This window comes from Ailuropoda melanoleuca, chromosome 14, assembly GCF_002007445.2.
Source record: "Ailuropoda melanoleuca isolate Jingjing chromosome 14, ASM200744v2, whole genome shotgun sequence".
Classification (NCBI taxonomy): domain Eukaryota; kingdom Metazoa; phylum Chordata; class Mammalia; order Carnivora; family Ursidae; genus Ailuropoda; species Ailuropoda melanoleuca.
Genome location: NC_048231.1, coordinates 106,509,658 through 106,530,445, shown reverse-complemented (window position 1 = coordinate 106,530,445; position 20,788 = coordinate 106,509,658). Strand labels below are relative to the sequence as shown.

Genomic DNA, 20,788 nt, shown 5'->3' with positions numbered 1-20,788 from the left:
AAAGTAGATCAGAGATAAATGATACAGAAGCAATAACAACATAAACCAGGAGAACGGATTAACGAAACTAAGAGCTGACTCTTTCAAAGAATTAATAAAATTGATAAATTTTATTTAGCCAGACTTATCAAAAGAAAAGAGAAAGGACCCAAATAGATGAAATCATGAATGAAAGAGGAGAGATTATAACCAACACCACAGAAATACAAACAATTATAAGGGAATATTATGAAAAACTATATGCCAACAAACTGGGCAATCTGGAAGAAATGGACAAATTCCTAGAAACCTATAAACTACCAAGTTTGAAACAGGAAGAAATAGAAAAATTTGATCATACCCATAACCAGCAAAGAAATTGAACCAGTAATCAAAAATCTCCCCCCCCCAAAAAAAAATCCAGGGCCAGTTGGATTCCCAGGGAATATTACCAGCCATTTAAAGAAGAGTTAAGGGGCACCTGGGTGGCTCAGTTGGCTGAGCATCTGCCTTGGGCTCGGGTCTAGATCCCTGGGTCTGGGATTGAGCCCCGCGTCAGACTCTCTGCTCAGCTGGGAGCCTACTTCTCCCTCTCCATCTGCCTGCTGCTCCCCCACTTGTGCTTGCCCGCACTCTCTCATTCTTTCATTCTTTTTTTTTTCTTTTAAAAAAATTAAGAAGAGTTAATACCTATTCTCCTCAAACTGTTCCAAAAAATAGAAATGGAAGGAATACTTCTAAACTCATTCTGTGAAGCCAGTATTACCTTGATTCCAAAACCAGACAAAGACTCCACTAAAAAGGAGAATTACAGGCCAATAACTCTAATGGACATGGATGCAGAAATTCTCAATAAAATACTAGCAAATCAAATGCAAAAGTACATTAAAAGAATCATTCACCATAATCAAGTGGGATTTATTCCTGGGCTGCAAGGGTGTTCAACATTCATAAATCAATCAACATGATACACCACACGGATAAAAGAAAGGATAAGAGCCATATAATCCTGTCAGTAGATGCCGAAAAAGCTTTTGACAAAATACAGCATCCTCTCTTGATAAATATCCTCAACAAAATATGGATAGAAGGAACAGACCTCATCATAATCAAGGCCATATATGAAAAACCCACAGCTAATATCCACAATGGAGAAAAACTGAGAGCCTTTCCCCTATGGTCAGAAACAAGACAAGAATGTCCACTCTCACCATTACCATTTCACATAGTACTGGAAGTCTTAGCCTTAACAATCAGACAACAGAAAGAAATAAAAGGCATCCAAATCGGCAAAGAAGAAATCAAACTTACACTCTTTGCAAACAACACGATACTCTATGTAGAAAACCCAAAAGACTCCACCAAAAAGTTGCTAGAACTAAAGCATGAATTCAACAAAGTTGCAGGATATAAAATCAATGTGCAGAAATCTGTTGCATTTCTATACACTAATAATGAAGCAGCAGAAAGAGAAATCAAGGAATTGATCCTATTTGCAATTTCACCAAAAACAATAAGATACGTAGGAATAAACCTAACCAAAAATTAAAGGGTCTGTACTCTGGAAACTACAAAACACTTATGGAAGAAATTGAACAGCACACAAAGAAATGGAAAAGCATTCCATGCTCATGGACTGGAAGAGAAAAAATTGCTAAAATGTCTACGCTACCCAAAGCAATCTACACGGTTAATGCAATCCCTATCAAAATACCACCAGCATTTTTCAGAGCTAGAACAAGCAATCCTAAAGTTTGTATGGAACCAGAAAAGCAATTCTCTGAAAAAGAAGAGCAAAGCTGGAGGCAGGCATCACAATTCTGGACCTCAAGCTGTATTACAAGACTGTAAGCATCAAGACAGTCAGGTACTGGCACCAAAACAGACATCTGCATCAATGGAACAGAACAGAAAACCCAAAAATGGACTCACAACTATATGGTCAACTAATCCTCCATAAAGCAGGAAAGAATATCCAGTGGAAATCAGACAGTCTCTTCAACAAGTGGCACTGGGAAAACTGGACAGCTACAGGCAGAAGAATGGAACTATCTTATACCATACACAAAAATTAATTCAAAATGGATGAAAGACCTAATGTGAGACAGGAATCCGTCAGAATCCTAGAGGAGAACACGGGCAGCAACCTCCTTGATGTTGGCTGTAGCAACTTCTTACTAGACATGTCTCTCAAGGCAAGGGACACAAAGACAAAAATGAACCGTTGGGACTTCATCAAGATAAAAGCTTCTGCACAGCAGAGGAAACAGTTAACAAAACTAAAAGGCAGCTTCCGGGATGGGAGAAGATATTTGCAAATGACATATCTGATAAAGGGTCAGTATTCAAAATCTACAAAGAATTTATCAAACTCAACACCCAAAAAACAAATAATCCAGTTAAGAAATGGGAGAAGACATAGACACTTTTCCAAAGAAGACATATAGATTGCCAACAGACACATGAAAAGATGCTCGATACCAGTCATCATCAGGGAAATACAAATCAAAACCACAATGAGATGTCACCTCACACCTGTCAGACTGGATAAAATCAACAACACAAGAAAATTGGCAAGGATGTGGAGAAAGGGGAGCCCTCCTACACTGTTGGTGGGAACGCAAACTGGTGCAGCCACTCTGGAAAACAGTATGGAGGTTCCTCAAGAAGTTAAAAATAGAGCTATGCTACAATCCAGCAGCTGCAGTATTAGGTATTTACCTCAAAGGATACAAAAATGCAGATTCAAAGGGGGTACATGCACCCCAATGCTTATAGCAGCAATGTCCATAATAGCCAAACTGTGGAAAGAGCCCAGCTGCCCACCGACTGATGAATGGATAAAGAAGATGTGGTATGTATACAATGGAATATTACTCAGCCATCAAAAAAAATGAAATCTTGCCATTTGCAATGACATGGATGGAGCTAGAGTGTATTGTGCTATAGGACATAGGTCAGTCAGAGAAAGACAAATACTGTATGATTTCACTTATATGTGGAAATAAGGAAACAAAACAGATGAACCTGGGGGAAAGGGGGAAAAGAGAGGCAAGCCATAAATAGACTCTTAATGATAGAAACAAGCCAAGGGTTGCTGGAGAGGAGGTGGGTGAGGGGGATGGGCTAAATGGGTGATGGGCATTTAGGAGGGCACTTGTGGTGAGCCCCGTGTGTTATATGTAAGTGATGGATCACTAAATTCTACTCCTGAAACTAACGTTACACTGTATGTCAACTGGAATTTAAATAAAAACTTGAAATGAAATTTAAAAAAACCAAAGGAGTACGAATTTCAGCTGCCAGCACTCTAGAACTACACTTTGGGGATTCTCAACAGCTGTGTCCGTGGAGCCCACTTTCTGCTCTGCTTAAGGTGCCCATGGACAGCCGTTCCTTTGCACACACCCGTCCTGTTTCCCTATGGCCTCAGAACACTTCAGGACCAAGAACATGCGCAGCAACAAATGATTGTGGAGTCTGTTTGAACGGACCCTGACAGCTTTTTTACCCCAATTCCATTAATTCCTTGACAATGCATCAGGCTGGTCCTCAGTTGCAAGAAACAAAAAAAATGATTAGCTGATTGGAGCAAGTTTGGAGTGTTTCCAGTGGGAAAGGGGAGGGCAGTGAGGTCAGGGGGGCCAGCAAGAGTTTGAATAATCGGAGGCGAACTTCAGTTCCCAAAGGAGGCGCACAGAGTGAAACCGCCCCCCTTCCAGCAGACAGAACCTTTGCACCACTTCTATTCTAAGGCTGTAAAGAGCAGAGTTTTGCCCCAGTCCTCAGCACAGCCTAGCTGGTTCCCAAGTGCACGCCAGCACCGACCTCGGAGGAGCGGCCGCAGCGCTGCAGGAAAGGGGCCGCCGGGCGCCCTCCCCCCGCCACGGAAGGGGAGGCGCTGATGTTTCAGGGGTTTGGGTGGGGCTGCGCAGGTGCGCTTTCTCCGAACCTGAAAGCAGGCGGTTGCTCGCGTCCTCAGGCACGACTGAGTCCTGACTCTTGCACACTTCTGTAAGCAGCAGACCTTCCTCGGAGGACCTGAGCTGTCCGCAGGCCAGAATCCACACTTTGTGGACAGGGGAACGTTGCTCACGTCGGGACTGCAGCAGGACTCCGCAGTCACATTTGCAACAGCTTTCCGCAGCTTGTGATTCATCTGACTGCCCGGCTTTGAAAGGATCTTTCTCTTTCTCCTTATCTTTCTGTGACTTTAATTCTCTTCTGTAGTGTTTTCTACGCCCCCCCCCCGTTGCAAACACTGTGAGAGTATGAAAGCCAAACACAGGTTGACTCACTTGCCTTGTTTTCTTCCTCCAGAGAAATCATATCGATTTAAAGCTGCAGGCTCATTTTACGCCCGCTCCAGGTGCCATCTCAGCCCTCCCTTGCCCCCTCTCCAGCTGGGGGACAGGTGAGCTCCTGCAGCACACTCTGGTGCCTTCAGCTGCCTACCCATTTCTCCTCATTGAGGTCAGCGGTTATCACATAGTTACAACATCGTTTTTTTGAAGATGTGTCTTGGGGCCCCTGGGTGGCTCAGTCAGTTAAACGTCAAAACGCTTGATTTCAGCTCAGGTCATGATCTCAGGGTCAGGAGATGGAGCCCCCGGTAGGGCTCTGCTGGGCGTGGAGCCTGCTTCAGATTCTCTCTCCTTCTCTCTAAATAAGTAAACGACTGTCTTCATTATGACTAGCTTATGCTAGGAAATAAGTCAATAGCTCCAGTTTAGATCTGGCTCTATCAACCACTGTCCCGTACAACCTAAGAAAAGTCACAATGCTCTGGGCCAGTTTGCTCATTTGTAAAAAGAAAAGCTTAATGTGCCACTTGCACAGGACTGACAAGAGACTCAGATGGGCATAAACTGCAGGTACTATACAAATGCAAAATATATACTCTCAGGAACCATATTCTGTGGAAACACCAAAAAAATCACACCTATTTCTCATTGGAATTCTCAAAAACTCACCAATTTATACAGTGCGTGTAGTGTGAATGTTCTCCCTCCCACCCAGAAAAATAAGCTTAGGAAGATAGGTTTCCCACCCAGCCAACAGGGGGACAGGTGTTCAGCTCTAGCTCAGGTTATGATGCAGGTGCACGGGGAGGTGTGTCTACCTGGGCACTCACCTGCTCACTCTGCCATCATTACAGAAGTTGTCAGGAATGACGGGATGGCCGCAGGGAGAGAGACTGGGATGGCTGTATGTGCCTGTCTGCAGCCGCACGAGTCACTGCTACGTACCGCCCGCGCACACAGCGTGGCACTCTGCGTAGGATAAAGATGCTCTCAACACGTATGCTTTAAAACGAACACATGTTGGAAAGCAACCCAGCCCGGCCTCCACGGTTCCTGTCAGGTCTCACAAATGGCAGTAACGGAGGAACAAGAAAAAAGAAGTTAACCAAATTGAACCAGTGGCCACCTCTATCAAGCAACTTATATTAACTTAAACACATAAGCATTCCATGTTCAAAGTTTTGCTCTTCAAATTATCAAGCTAATAACCAATGCTATTTTTACAGTCATTACAAGCTTTTTAACAACTCTATGCATAAATTAAATGCACAAATTTAGTTAATCCTAAAGTAATGTTTATTAGAGACCAAAGCTTTAGACAGAGTCTGGAAGCTCTTCCAAATAGAGGTGATGAGTTTGTGGGTATGTCAGATACAGTGTATTCGGGCTGTATCTCAAACATTGCTGTGACTTAAACACTAAGACGTAGTCACATACTTAAATTACAAGCTATATGGAATTTAACTAAGCTATCTAAATATTCACATCCCAACTAAATTTGCAAGACAAAATTTTAAAAAAAGCTATTTGATCTATTTACCTTCTTTTCATTTCAGGCTATTAGCACCTGGCAAGGAATCAAATGTCAGAATTTAAATCTCAAGGGGGCTCCAAGTGATGGGTTGAGTCACTAGAACTCTTTTGGTCCAACATTAATCACTGATTTTCAGAAATTTTAGAAACCTATAATATGTAATACAGTAATGAAGACTACAATCACCCAAGATTATGTAGTCAGAGTAACTTACTCTGGCCTCACCCTTTCAGATTTTGGATTCTGCAGGTCTTGTAAACGAGTGTACCTCACCCTTACCCGACAGCGAAATGAGGCAGATACAGCAAAAGTGGAGGTGTGTCATATCTTCTGAAAGATTCAGTGGGAAACCCATGAGGAACGTGTTCAGCAGCTGAAACACTTCCTCGTTTTATTGGGTCTCAAACTTCCATCTTTCTCCTACCAGACACGTCACCTAAGTCAACATAAGCTCTGAGAGGCAAACACATGTACACAGCATAGACTCAGGGAAATTTGGTCGAGACTTCATTTCTTTAGGAAGAAAGAGATGTGATATTACGCCCATAGTGAAATATTTATAAAATATGGTAATGTTGCTGATAATCTCAAGGGATGGCCACAGAGTTTTAATGAGAAAACGCCATTGGAAGGATATAACATTACCAAACTAAGGGTAGCAGCTTAATTTTTTAATAAATATTAAATTTTATTTTTTAAAAGGTATTTTATTTATTTATTTGAGAGACAGAAAGTGGAGGTGGGAGGGAGGAGCAGAGGGAGAGGGACAGACTCTGAGCTGAGCGTGGAGCCCGACTCAGGGCTTGATCTCATGACCCTGAGTCAGGCACTTAACCACCTGAGCTGCCCAGGCACCCCTAAATATTAAATTCTAAATTAATCATTCTGACCCCCTCTTCCTACACACTGATTAGTGAGGGTGTGCAGGGAGGTGTAAGGAAAGAAATCTCTCGATTTCTAATCCAAGTAGTTTGATTTATGCAATGCAACCCAATAAACTGGATTGAGGTAGACTTTATGTTAGAAAGCAAAAAGATTGTTGGGGGATCACCTGGCTGGTTCAAGGAGAGAGCATGTGACTCTTGATCTTGGGGTCGTGAATTTAAGCCCCATGTTGGGCATGGAGCCTACTTTAAAAAAAGACTTATGGTTATGGAGAATATGCCATGTTCCAGACTCTTTAAATCTGCCTGTCTAGTCTCATATATAAAAGAAACTATTTTTCTTAAAGATTTTATTTATCTGGGAGAGCGAGTGAGCACACACAAGCAGGGGGAGGATCGGGAGGGAGAATCTCAAGCACACTCTGCACTGAACACAGAGCCGGATCTGGGGCTCAGACCCACGACACTGAGATCATGATCTGAGCTGAAATCAAGAGTTGGACACACAATGGACTGAGCCCCCCAGGTGCCCCATGTCTAGTCTTTTTGTGCAGCCGCGGGCAACCCTGTGGGAAAGCAAGTTACAGACACCAACTAATTTATCCTTATGCAGCTCAGTGCAAGGAAGCATCTTGCTAATTCACTGTTTAGGAAGTGAAAAAGACCCATTCTCTATTTCTAGTGCATGGAAAATAAAATGTATCATTAGACTGAGACCATTTCTTATGAAACACAGAAGGAACCTCTGCCCCATCCATTTTGTAAATGGAAAGACCAGCATATGAGACAAGAACTCAGCATCCGTTCTCACATACAATAAGGTTAAATAGTTTATTTTCAGAACTTCTTAAACACTGAGAAATTAGATAGGGATATTGCTTTAACTACGCTAAGTCCCTCATGCTGAATTTACCAAGTTTTTCATTTTAGTTTTTAAAATACTGAATCAATGCATTTAATATTTCAGTAGCAGTGAGTCTATTCTTAGTACCTCCAACTTTAGCTCTAGTCCTCAAATCAGTCAGCAAAGAATGTTGTCCAGACACCAAAAACTGACCGTGTCAACAGCTAGACAGCACATGGCTGGGAAGCTGCAGGAGCGGGCGTTGACGGGGGTGAAAACCGTCACTACCATCATGTGCAAACAAAACCGAGGTCAACAGTGAACTAGACTGTGACCAAGAAACGGGCCCCTTGAGCCACTGTAGGGGCAGCGTCCAGTTCATACGAAGTTCTTGATTTTCTTTCCTTTTTAAAGATTGTGTTTATTTGACAGAGAGAGCGAGCGAGCGCACAAGCAGGGGGTGCAGCAGAGGGAGAAGCAGACTCCCTGCTGAGCAGGGAGTCCCACTCGAGGCCGGGATCATGACCTGAGCCAAAGGCAGCCGCTTACCCCACTGAGCCGCCCAGGTGCCAAAGTTCCTTCATGATTTTCTAAGTCGCTACAACAGCACCTTGGACTGAATGTAGCTGAAAGGCCTTTGCGGATGTAACGTGGAGTCATGTGACCAGAGTGGGGCAACAAGTCCCAGGCAGGGGCTGATTGCGGGGCTCCTCCATCGCAGGGCCCCTCCTGCAGGTCAGAAACTCCTGCATCTATTACTTGCCTCCATGTGTGTTGTTACCTTCCTGATACACATTTTCACTCCATTTATTTAAAAGCACATATAAAATCTAGACAAAGTTAGTTTTTTTATTTATTTGAGAGAGTGCACACAGAGTGTGTGAGAACACAAGTCGGGGGGGGGTGCAGAGGGAGAAGCAGGCTTCCCGCTGAGCAGGGAGCTGGACGCGGGACTTGATTCCAGGACCCGGGATCAAGACCTGAGCTGAAGGCCCCCAACCGAGCCACCCAGGTGCCCCTAGACAAAGTTAGTTTTTAAGAATAACCAAAAATTACCTTCCCTGCAAAGTACGTAATTCCCTTTAAGTGATCTCTTCTGAATTTCCCACTGTTTTCAGAAGTCCTCTTCCACAAAACAACCGTCTTAGGACCAAAGACACTTTCCTTGTAACAAGAAGACCTTAAACTAAATCCGTATGGAAGCTCTCTCCCACATTCATGGGATACAGTCTTTGTGACCACATTAACACGCGTGTGTGGTGCTGGGAGTGTGGGCTTTTCTGCTTATTTTCCGCTGTTTTCCTCTGTATCACTATTGCATAGACAGTGTAGGATTTTCCATATCTTCAACATTTCAATTCTGAAAGCTGCTTCGCAGGGGGTTGGGGAAGCAAAATGAGGCAGCTTATCTGTAAACTCTGGCAAAACTCTTTTATGGATTTTATAGTTCAACTAACAGTATTATCTTTCGGGACAGATCTACTATCTCTACAGAAAAGGGGTCTTAAGAAAAACTGAATCATTAAAACCTTATTATTCATTACTATTAGTTATTCAATTTTCTCTAGCTTACTTGTAGGTAAATGGTAAGTTATTTAGCATTATATTCAACTTTCCAGATCATGGATTGTAAGCTGTAAGAAACCAATTTCTTGAAATGAAAATGAAAAGAGATGAAAAAATATATTCATTCATGACAACTAATTCTGAATTTATATTTGAATGAAGACCACACAATCTTTTGTTTGTAGTAAATATGCCTATATGGTTGCTGAACGTTGGTGTATAACTTACATTTTAATAAAATTTTAAATTTTTATTGGAAAAGCTTCCCTTCTGAAAAGGACTTTGTGTGTTTTTTTATTTAAAAATAAGCACAAAGCTCATGATTTTGAAGGGGCAAAGAAAGTGGTCGGGAGCAGCTGTTTTACAGGCTATGAAAAGCTCCTGATGGGGCACCTGGGTGGCACAGCGGTTAAGCGTCTGCCTTCGGCTCAGGGCGTGATCCCGGCGTTATGGGTTCGAGCCCCACATCAGGCTCCTCTGCTATGAGCCTGCTTCTTCCTCTCCCACTCCCCCTGCTTGAAAAGCTCCCCTGAGCTCCCATCTCGACATGTGTCTGTCCTTAGATCATCTGAACGAAGGACTGCTGTCAGTGTTTGTTTCCAGTATGACAACATGGTGGACAGACAGAACGCATTTTCAGTCTGATTTCAGTCGATTTATAAGGTCTTTCTACTTCATCAGGGCGCCCTCGTATCTCCATACATAGAACGCCAGGTCTGGGTCTGGAGATAGCAGGCGTTTCATTAGAGGCCGTAGTGCGTCATTGCCAAGGGACGGATCACCTTGGGGAGTAAACTGGCCTTGAGTGGGGTGACCAGCGTGTCCCTACTCGCCTGGACGGGAAGTCCAGAGCAACCGGGGACAGCTGGTCACTCCACCTCTGACCCCATTTCTCCATCTGTGAAATGCAGATAAAGTAAGAGCAATATACCTAACCCATCGAGAGCGTGCGGCTCTCCTCCCAAGCACTGCAGCTGCCCTTCCGCCTCCCTCGCTCCCTCCCTTGGGCAACGCGTAGCTGCCCCCCCAGGCATCCCCTTCCCTGTAAGATGTAAAGGTGCTGAGAAGACCAACCGTTGGGTGCAGAGCGCCCTGTAACGGAGCACGACACAGTGACACTATCGTGAGTACTGCTGCTGAAGCGTTCAGCCCATTTCTTAGCAAGAGTAAACGGCTGACAAACGTCTAGAAACACTGCTTAAAAACTAAAGTAAAAACAAGCTTGGAGTTTGGGGCCAGTTTTTCTTCTTTTTCTTAAAGAGTTATGTGTTGCTTTGTTTCGTGAACTACTAAGAAATCTGGACCCACACAGTAATCGCCACATGAAAGGGGCTGTCATATGCGGGTATAAGAGCAGGTGGGTGGCTGCCCTCCCGGCCGCACGCGCCTGAGAATTTGCTGGCTGCCTCGGCGAGCACTCACCCACTGGCAGACCCACTCTCGGCTGCTGCCTCTGAAAGTAAGAGATCGGTGAAGTACCAACTACAGCATTTCCAGAGTCTTCCCTCAAAACTTTATAAAGAACAAGAACCACATGGACTTTTTGCAAGGGAGATGAAACTAGCCTGAATTTGAGGAAAGGATAACGTGCACCCAACACCGAGGAGGCCAGACAGCAAAAGGTTTTTTTTATCAGTAACAGCCTTTTCCTGATGACTACGTGGACCATTCTAGAAGACCTCTGGGAAATCATCAATGCCCAGAAATCAGAGTCCCGCGTGGTGATACAGCAGCTATGCAGGGTCTCTGTTTTTGTGGTTATCTGGTGGTATGTGGACAAGGGCCTTCTGGCTCCCCATTGGCTTTTGGGGACCAACCTGGCTTCTTCGCAGATTGCTTCTGTTTGGTCTCAGGGATGGAGGGAAGGAAGCGTCGGCAGCCAGGTGGGCTGACTTAAAGCGCTCCCTGATGCCATCTGCACTATGCCGATGCCCGTGCTACGGGGCCAGCTCATCTTCTTCAACCACCGCACCCACCACTGTCCTTGAACGCAGGCATCTCTGCTTCTGTCTGCCTGGCCTGTCCGCCCCCGCCCTGCAGGCTTCCATCACGGGGCTTGCCGTCCAGATGTTCGCCCTGTGGCCCATGTGACAGAAGAAGCTAAAGGCACCTCCTCTCCACAGCTCCATGGCCGTCACCCTGCCTTTTGCACTGGGAGCCTTGTGAGGCCTGCTGTCCCTAGTGCTGTGGCAGCCATCCTCTGGCCGCCTGCGAGGCTCCGGCTCATGCCTCTCTGCCCTTTCTAGGCCATCCACCTGCGGCTTTTCTAAGAAAACGTCCATGAGCCGTCACGTGAGGCTGAGACCTAAGAGGACACGTCCAGATCCCTCAGCTGCACGAGAAACAGCCATTCGGTGATTAAGGCAGGCGGACGGGCCTCCCAACCAGGGTCTGACTGGAAGGCAGAGTCCCAATCCGGAAGCGGCATTTGGATGTGGGGGAGGGTGGGGGAAACCAGTGATCAAAGGAAAGTGTTAGCCAGCGACAGGGAGACTCAGCATCAACGGCTGAGTGACAGCAACAACACAACTAGAAATCAGAATTCCTCCGTCACAGTGGTTCTCCTCAGGGCGGATTCTGCCCCCCAGGAACAGTGCACACTCCTGGTTGTTACGATGGGGGGCGGGCGGAGCAGCAGTGCCACTGACTTGGAACAGGCTGATGCCAGGGGTGCTGCTCCAACAAGGCAGGGGACAGGTCCCCCCAAATGCCAAGAGAAACCCTGACTTACGTGACCGAAGACAGGCGGCTTCACCGCCCCTCCAGCACCCCCCAACACAGCGAACTGCCCACCAACCTCCGAACCTGGCCTCTGCCACACTGACACGGCCCGGCGCAGCAGTGACACAGGCAAGTTCACGGCTACCCAACATTCGCTTCGACCATCTGGGCCGACATTACAGATACCTCGAGAACCTCTAGCCATGTCTCTTGCAGGGACAGCGGGAACTCATCAGCCCTTTTGGGTGATGCTAACTTTCACAGTGACAAGTGATGTTTTTTAGCAAATAAATGTGGTATCTACTTCCACATTTAGATTAGTCTTGAGTTACAGTGACATACCTGTTAAAAGAATTAAACAGTTCTGTTTGCAGTGATATAACAAATTTTAATTCAAAATAGACACTCTGAAACAATAGGTTAAAAAAAAAAATAAACTTCAACAAGCTCTTTTTGGATTTACAACAGAGCACACCAACAATCACAGACCAGTTTCACAACTGCCTCAAAAATGCACATTAGAGCAATTACATGCAAGTATTCTATGTTTTAAAATCCGTATGGTAACATCATCTTATTTCCCAGAGACTGTCACGTCCTCTGAGTACGCTGGACAGGTGCCTCTGCGTGTGTCACCAGGAACATGACTTAAGGTCTAAACTGGCTGGTCTCCACCGTTGGTTCTGGTGCTTTGAGTCATTCTGTGTGGGGGGAGGGGGACCCTTGAGGTCCAACTGTACGAAGGACAGTAATACAGTGGAGTTCCTTGGCAAACACCGCATCCCATTAGCGCAAACAAGTGCGCTACAGGAATGCCCATTTCTCCAGAACAAATATGTTTACCTCCAGGAAATTGTCAAAGATTTAATATACCAACATGGAGACAGCTCTCGCTTGACTCATTTCCCTTAGTCCCCTGAAAACCTGTGTCTATGTTTCAGGTGGTAGCCACACTCAGGGGTAAAAACTTCACTCCTTCCCTCTCACTGGTTTATCAACAGTTAGGTTAGGGGGAGTTTGTGTGTGTGTTCAGCATTTATTCTAAAGGCACTAAAAACTTGTTGTCTTACTTTTGAATGGAGAAATGACTTACCACCATATCAAAAAGGGGAGAAGTCTACACTGAAACGTATTTCTGCACCTACCCAATTGCTTTATTTGTAAAATAACTCTTATGAGCTAAACAGTGGGCTTCAGATTCAGTATAATTTTAACAAAGGAGAACATTTGGTTTTCCAGGATTTATAATAAAACAACAGCTGCTAGGACAAACTTGAAGAAATGTAAACCAAAATCAAAATCTAGTAAGCAAGTACCTTGCGAAGAAGAAACCAGCGTAAATTAATGTGGTGTGTCCTCAGGGAACCACACACATCAGCGGGTGTGCACTCACTTCTCTCAGCACTGACGCTTACCACTTGCTGCTACACGTGAAGCTAACTGAGGGAGCTCAATGCAGTTAATCAAGTATCCTGAAACAAGCTGAAATTTCCTTAAACGAAAACACAAACATATAGATTTCAGTTTTCATCCTACCATACTGACACTACTGGGAAACAAGACGTGCATGAAAGATCCAAGGATTTAATTTACATAACAGGGAAGAACTAAAAATACTTGTTACAAAATCAAACTGCAGGAAACAATAAATCTGAAAGAACTATTAACTTCTTTTATCTAGAAGTCTTTCTGAGCACCTGAAATAAATCTAAAGAGCAGCATAAAGACCACTGAAATTGATTAGCTCAACGTACAGTGAAGAAAATAACATTTTTAAAATCTCAATTGAAAAAAACCACTAATTATCTAGTACTTTAGATTTCCTAATTTGTTTTTTACAAGTTTTGTGGCTCATACTCAAAGTTCAACCTGTGTTTAACATTTTTAAGTTCGGACATATCAAAGCCTAAAAGTACAGAAGGCTTGTGATTTTTTATTGCTTTCATGCAAATGTATCTTCTTTTTCCAAAAAATGAAGCCACATCGATTTTCCACACCCACAAGAGTGAAGAAAGAAGTTCTATTTCCTTTTTACTAGGATATGGTCTCTTGTGGAAATAATCTCTAAGAAATTGCTTTTTTTCTTCATAAGAACGGTCTTCGTATTTTTTAGGGTTTAATGCTAAAATCTGAAGAGCATCATCATTAACAAGCGGCCCCTCTGTCCTGATCTCATTCCTTTGTCTTTTCAAAGGCACCACACTCGCCACCTTTTCAGGAGCCGGGGCTGCGTCGCTGTTGATGACGGGAGGCCGCCCCTCCACATCCCTCTGGTCTTCTGCCCCCAAGTGGCCATCGGGCAGCTTTCTCTTGACAGAAAAGCCGGAGTCGTGGATCACCTCGCCGTTCACTAAGAGCACTTCGCTGTTCTCGATAAAGTTAGGCTGGATCTGGAGGTCCGAGCTACTGTCCTTCGGAGCACTTCTGCAGCGCAGCAGATGGATGGCAATGGCTGCCAGGGTCATGTTGCCGGTGTAGACCCCACAGCAGTGGATGCACTTGAACGCCGGGGATTTCAGAATTGTATGGACTGTTGGGGTGATGTGGTGCCTCTCCTTCAAATGCAACTCATATGCCTCAGTCGTCACAAAGGTGCCAAAGCAAAAGGGGCAGGTCAAGGCTTGTTTGCTGGGGCTCCCGGAGGAACCCTCTGTCTGCGGCCTCACTTTAATATACACGGGCACGAGTGACTTGGAGTGTATCCCAGCCAGTATTGCCAGGTAGACTTCCCGCTCCCCAAGCTCTTCCTTTGGCAATATGGTAATGAAATCAAGATGGGGAAACATCAGGTTGCCGTTAGCATCGATATCCAACTGAAAACCTTTGTTACTATAATCCACGGGTAATTTCTTCTTCCCTCGGTGCATAGTCCTACTGTGCTCTGAAAGACCTTTAATGTCATGGAACGTGCACGGACAGAACAAGCACCCCAGGCCATGCATTAGCAAGTGATGGATAAGCTCTTCCTCGGACACCAAGCATTTACAGGAGAGACACCGGACTGTTTTCTCTCTCATCCACTTTAGAAATGGTGCGCATGCTGCCAGTTTTTCGGGCTCCAGTTTTTCAGCAGATTTGGATTCACTGCGCTTGTGAGCCACTTCCATATGAACCTGGTAGACATTGGAAGGGAAGAGCTCGTTGCAAACTGGACAGGTTTTCCACTGCTTTGCCTGTTTGAGCGCCTGGTTTGCTTCTGTCGCAGATGGCGAGGCCTGAACAAACATGTTCTGAGCGGCATTTACCACCACGGGAGGGGATGGCATGCTGGCCATGGAGCTGGCCATCTGGGCAGCTGTGCCCGACTGCAGCAGCTGGATGGGCATCTGGGGCGGGGGGACAGTGGCAACACCTCCTGGAGGCACAGGCAAAGTGACAGACACGGGGGCAAGTGTGTATGTGGGAATCCCATTCACCTGTTTCCCTGTAGGAATGAGCTGTCTGAGAATAGAACCTGATGTGAGGAAAGTGGTGTTTTGAGAAGCACCAGGTCTCACTGGCTGATTTGCAGGCAGAATGCTGGTGCTCACAGACTGGTTAAGTTGCAGGACCCCAGGTCTCACTGGCTGGCCCACAGGGAGCACACCTGACATGACGGGCTGACTAAGCTGAAGAACACCAGAATTGATACCCTGGTTCACAGGCAGAACACCTGACGAGACTGTCTGGTTGGGAGAGAGGAGCCCAGGTGGGACCACCTGGCCTGCAGGCAGCACCCTCAGCGGAACTGTCTGGCCAGGAGGGAGAACCCGTGACGGAACCGTCAACCCAGTGGGGAGAACCCCTGACGGGGCCGTCTGGCCAATGGGAAGAACCCCTGACTGGACCACCTGGCCAGCAGGAAGAACCCCAGAAGTGGCCGTCTGTCCCGAAGGGATAACCCCAGCAGGGGTCATCTGGCCCGCAGGAAGAACCCCTGATGCGACTGTCCGACTCACGGAAATCACCCCTGGTGAGACGGCCTGAAGAACCCCAGGGGTGACAGATGGACGGACCGGAAGGACACCAGCCCCGGCAGGTCTGTTGACGGAAAGAACTCCAGGCCCAACAGGCTGGCTAAGGGGTAAAGCCCCAGGGCGGATGGTCTGGTTTATGGGGAGGACGCCAGTTCCAACAGACTTATTTATAGGTCCGACTGGCTGACTCAAGGGCAACACGGGAGGATTTGCTGACTGCGTAAGTGGGACTCCATGAGAGAGAAAGACAGGCTGGGGAGCGGAGGGAGGCAGAGGACTGGAGACTAGAGTCACGTGGGACTGAGCCACGGCAGGTGGAGAATGGGTGAGGCTTCCAGAAGTGCCTGAGGCCACAGTCACTGGCTGGACTGGGCCCTGCACTGGCTGGACCACGGCCTGGCTCTGGCTGTTCTGTGGCAAGGCAAGACGAAAACAAGGGGATGTGGCCGCGAGGCCCGGAGCGCTGCTGTTTGGGGGTACAGCCAAAGGTGCCGCTGGTTTTGGAGCAATGTGCATTTGCTTCAAAAGTCCAGGCTTCTTAATATGTTCTGAAATCACAGATCTAAGTTTATTCTCCAAATCCCTGTGTATGTCCGATGTCAAAATGTGATACATTAAAGCATCCTGGCTGCTGGCATTGGCGTTGCATTTTTTACAATAATACTTGTCAGATGGAGGCATTTTCTCAGCAGGAAGGCTATCCTCGGTTTTCGGTTGCTCACCCACTTCCTCAGTTCGCAGGCCAAAATAGGAGTTAATTAAGTAGTGAAAATGGGCGACCAGCACGTGCTTCTTCATGCTGTAGTACAGAGTGTTTGAAAAGTTACATTTTAAACAGGTAAAACTTATCACATCACTCCTTGAAGATTTAGTTTCACCTAAAATATTCACTGTGTAGTTCTGGACTTTCCGAACAGGTGCATGGAACATTCTGAAGTGCCTTCCCACAATTTTGGGTTGAGAAGAAAATACACAGTTTGGGCAAGGGATCACCAGCTCCTGATCAATTTCATCTTCGTGGTAACGATGTAAGTGATTTTTGAATGACGTAAGCACTTTTGTAGAGTACTTACAGAGGCCACAGCAGTACGGCTTTGTTCGGTATCTCTGTTAAGAGAAAAGAAAAGTCAAGCACGCTTCAATAAAAGGATCAGATGCTACACCCTCTGTAGTTCACGAGTGTAGACTCTTCTTCATTTGATGTGCTAGATAATGAACAACCGTGTTCTGTCTAAAGCAGGGCAGGTTTCTTCTTAAAGGGCCAGAGAGTAAATATTGCCTCTAGGCCAACTACTTGGTGGGGACATCTAACACAAAAGTAAGCACAGATAACATGCAAATCTGTGAGCATGGCTTTGTGCCAATACAACTACAGACACTAATTCAAATTTCACAGAATTTTCATGTCACAAAACAGTATTCATTTCTTTCTTTTCAAATATCTAAAAATGTAGCAGCTATTTCTGCAGACCGTACACACAGGACCCGGCCCACAGTGCCTCGCTCACTGGCCTTTCCAAGCCATCTTCTAAGCCACAATTTCGTTACTCCAGTGTAAGAAACTCACTCAATTCTCTGCGAGAGAAAGTTTGTTTCTCCCCTTCTCATCCCATTTCCCTTGGTTCCAATGTTATTTTTACTCCACATTCTAAACCTCTAGAATTTATCTGCAAATAACTTAACATGCAAGTTGTCAAACCAATCATTACTTTTACTTCCCTCATTCCTAGAGAAGGCAAGAACCAAATGGACAGTGCTCAACACATGCAAGTGTCCAGTAAACTATGTGACAAACGGGAAGAAAAGAGCTACGACAATCCTGAGGGAGTTCCAGGCCAGAACACAGACCAACAATGTAGAATTCCTCTCTAGGGCAAACATGGGGGAATTCAACAAGCTTGGGGCATGAGGACAGACATCTGTACAAGAGCTGGCCAACTGAGAAATGCGATGTCAAACATCCAAAAAGTTGCTGGTTTGTGAAGGTTTGAGAGTCATGAAGTCTTTGGACTCATGAGTCTCCAGACCCTAGAGCTGGTGAACCACAGAACGCCTGGCCCCGGTTTCATGGAGGAGGAACGGAAGACCTGGGCCGACTAAACCCTTCAAGGTCCCGCCTCTGGCAGTGGGAGAGACCTGAGACACTGCTTCACCCCGTCCTTCTTAAGCCTGTGCTCTCAAACTCCCCCACACATGTATTCAGTAGTTTGTGTCACCCTCTCTCTCCTATTCATACAGGTTTCGCTCTTGCCACAAGTCAGAGATACCAACCAAACATGTACAACAACGTGGAACTATCTTCTCAGAAATTAGCAAAATCCCAGGTTCTGGCATTTCTGACAGGATCTAGAATAAACCTAAGGCAATGGCCGACCCTAGACCACAAACTAAAAAAACAATAACCCGTATTTCACTGATTCTAAAAGACCTTTTTTTCCACCCATATTTTACTATCTCAGAAATCTGGACACACCTTACAACTTTCAATGAACAACACAGTTTAAATGAAGTATTGCTTTAGTGTTATTAGAGGTCATTAAAAAACGGTGTGTCTTGGAACATAGTCAATACTTCTGTAGTAACATATGGTAACAGAGGGTGACTGCACTTATCGTGGTGAGCACTGAGAAATGTAAAGAGTTACTGAATCACGGTTGTGCATCTGAAACTAATATAACGCTTGATGTCAACTACACTTGAACTATACATTTTTAAAGATTTATTTATTTATTTATTATTTAAGTAATCTCTACATCCAAAGGGAGACTCGAATTTACAACCCCAAACTGAAGAGCAGCGTGCTCCACCGACTGAGCCAGCCAGGCAGGTACATTTTTCTAAATGATGTGTTTTTTACTCAATGAAATACTATAGTAAAAAACCAGTTAGTCAATGAAAATTACACTCAAGGAAAGACCCAACAGAAATTACTAACAGTTGCATGTTACTGTTAGTGTTGAACAGATCTTTGGGTTAGGGAAAGATTTCTTAAATATGAAAACATAAACATGATCCATAAAAGAAAAAATTGATAAACCAGACCTCATCAAAGTAAGAAAGCTTCTGCTCTGGAAGACACTGTTTAAAAAATAAAAAGACAAGCCACTGCCTAGGAAACAATATTTGCAAATGTCATACCTAATAAAGGACTTGTATCCAGAATACATGTTATATGCCTATTCAATTACCAGTAAGAAAAAATAACCCAGTTTTTTGCAAATGGGCAAAAGACTGGAACACTTTACCAAAGAGGGCCTCCAGATGCCAAAAAAACATATGAAAATATGCTCAACATTATTAGTCACCAGGGAAATGCAAATTAAAACCAGAGAAGGGGCCACTACACACCTATTAAAATGGAAATAAGTGGATAAACCCATAAGCACCATAACCCAGCAGAATCAAGTGTACTTCGATGCACAGTAAGTGGACCTCCCACATCACTGGGGGAAAAGCAAAATGGTAAAGCCACTTTGGAAAACAGTCTGGCAGTTTGTTACAAAGATAAATATATATTTATTTACCATATACAATCCAGCAATTTAAGGCCTAGGCACTTACTCAAGAGAAATAAAAGCCTATATTCCCATAAAAGCCCCCTGTGAAAGCTCCAGGATGAGTGATCACTCCGGAGCAAGGTAAGAGACCTGGGCCCTACTGGCAACAGAGGAAGGAAAATGACAAGGCCAGATGCATAACAGCAGAGTGAGGAGGACTGGGTGCTGGCAGAACCTTACCCTGGACAGTGCACCATCCGCCTGCCGGTCCGTCTGAGGCTGCTTCCTTGGGTCCTACACTAATTGAGCTCCGTCATCTAGCAGAACTTCAGTAGGCCTCTGTTCCCAAAACCTAAACATCTAACAAATCTTTCCCCTGAGCCCTTGAGAACCTCACTGTAGCATCAGCCACATATTCCAGCCTGTGTGCACCTTTCTGCTACCTCAGGAACAAAGAGGAGTAAGGCACTTGACTAGCAGCCAGCACAGTCTCTACCACACCAGGCAGTGGTGAGTTTGCTGAATACAGTATCTACTCAACAAATTCAATCTCTACTATTTTGTATGGTTATTTAACACATTATACCTAGGCCCTATTCACCCCAACAAAAACAAACTCCTTAAGGAAAAATACCTAACTTGTGCCTATTTGAATCAGGCACTCAAAAAGTGTTTCTTGATGAAAAGCTTATAATTATACATTATACTGCATGTTACTTTATAGGCTCTTCTGAGAACTCAGAAAAGAAAAATCGGTGAGACCTAAGAAAAGATTCATGAAGTCAAGGTCTTCAAAGCAAGTCATACTTGAACAGCCATGTGCTATTTCAAGCAGGAGAATAACCAAATCAAGTGGTCTCAAGGCATCTTGCATCTGATGGTAGAAAGGGGAGTGTGGGTCAAGGAGGGCAGGAGACCAACAGGTGGGGCAAAGCACAAAGGCAGAAAAGCAGAACTCAGGAGGACACTGGCAACAGAAACGTTTTTTAAAGAAAACTGTGACAGAACAATGACTGACTAGAAATAGGAAAAAATGTTAAAGCCAAAAGTCCCAAGGCCAATACAGATGAACAACTGGAGGGGAGAGAAGAGAGTGGTGGAGACTGGGACAGTTAAATCGAATCTGGGACATGCTGAGCTTACTACTGAGGAAGGTGCTAGTGTTATGGATGGCTAGGTGGCAGGAAAGGTTTTCCATAAGAAAACACTTTAATAAGGAGAATTTAGCTTCAATCTGCTTAGGTTTGTGGTCTCAAATTATTATAAATTGTGTTCCTCATCTCAAAGGTCCATTTTTTTTTTTTAAAGATTTTATTTACTTGAGAGGAGGAAAGGGAGAGAAAAAGACAGCGAACACACGGCACACGAGCAGGGGGAGGGGTAGAGGGGGAAGCAGGCCCCCCGCTGAGCAGGGAGCCTGACATGGGGCTTGATCCCAGAACCCTGAGATCATGGAACTGAGCCAAAGGCAGATGCTTCACCGACTGAGCCACCCAGGCGCCC

General features: G+C 45.1%; 1 protein-coding gene across 2 annotated transcripts in view; it reads right to left on the bottom strand.

Annotated features, from left to right (window-relative positions):
• Positions 1-12,199: 12,199 nt before the first annotated feature.
• Positions 12,200-20,788, bottom strand: part of ADNP2 (ADNP homeobox 2) — a 28,336-nt gene continuing 19,747 nt past the window's right edge. For both annotated transcript variants that reach the window (XM_002920374.4, XM_019800880.2), the window contains one exon: positions 12,200-16,895. In XM_002920374.4, coding sequence (XP_002920420.1) covers positions 13,668-16,895 — 3,228 coding nt within the window. In that variant the 3' untranslated portion in view covers positions 12,200-13,667. The remainder of the gene's footprint in view (positions 16,896-20,788) is intronic.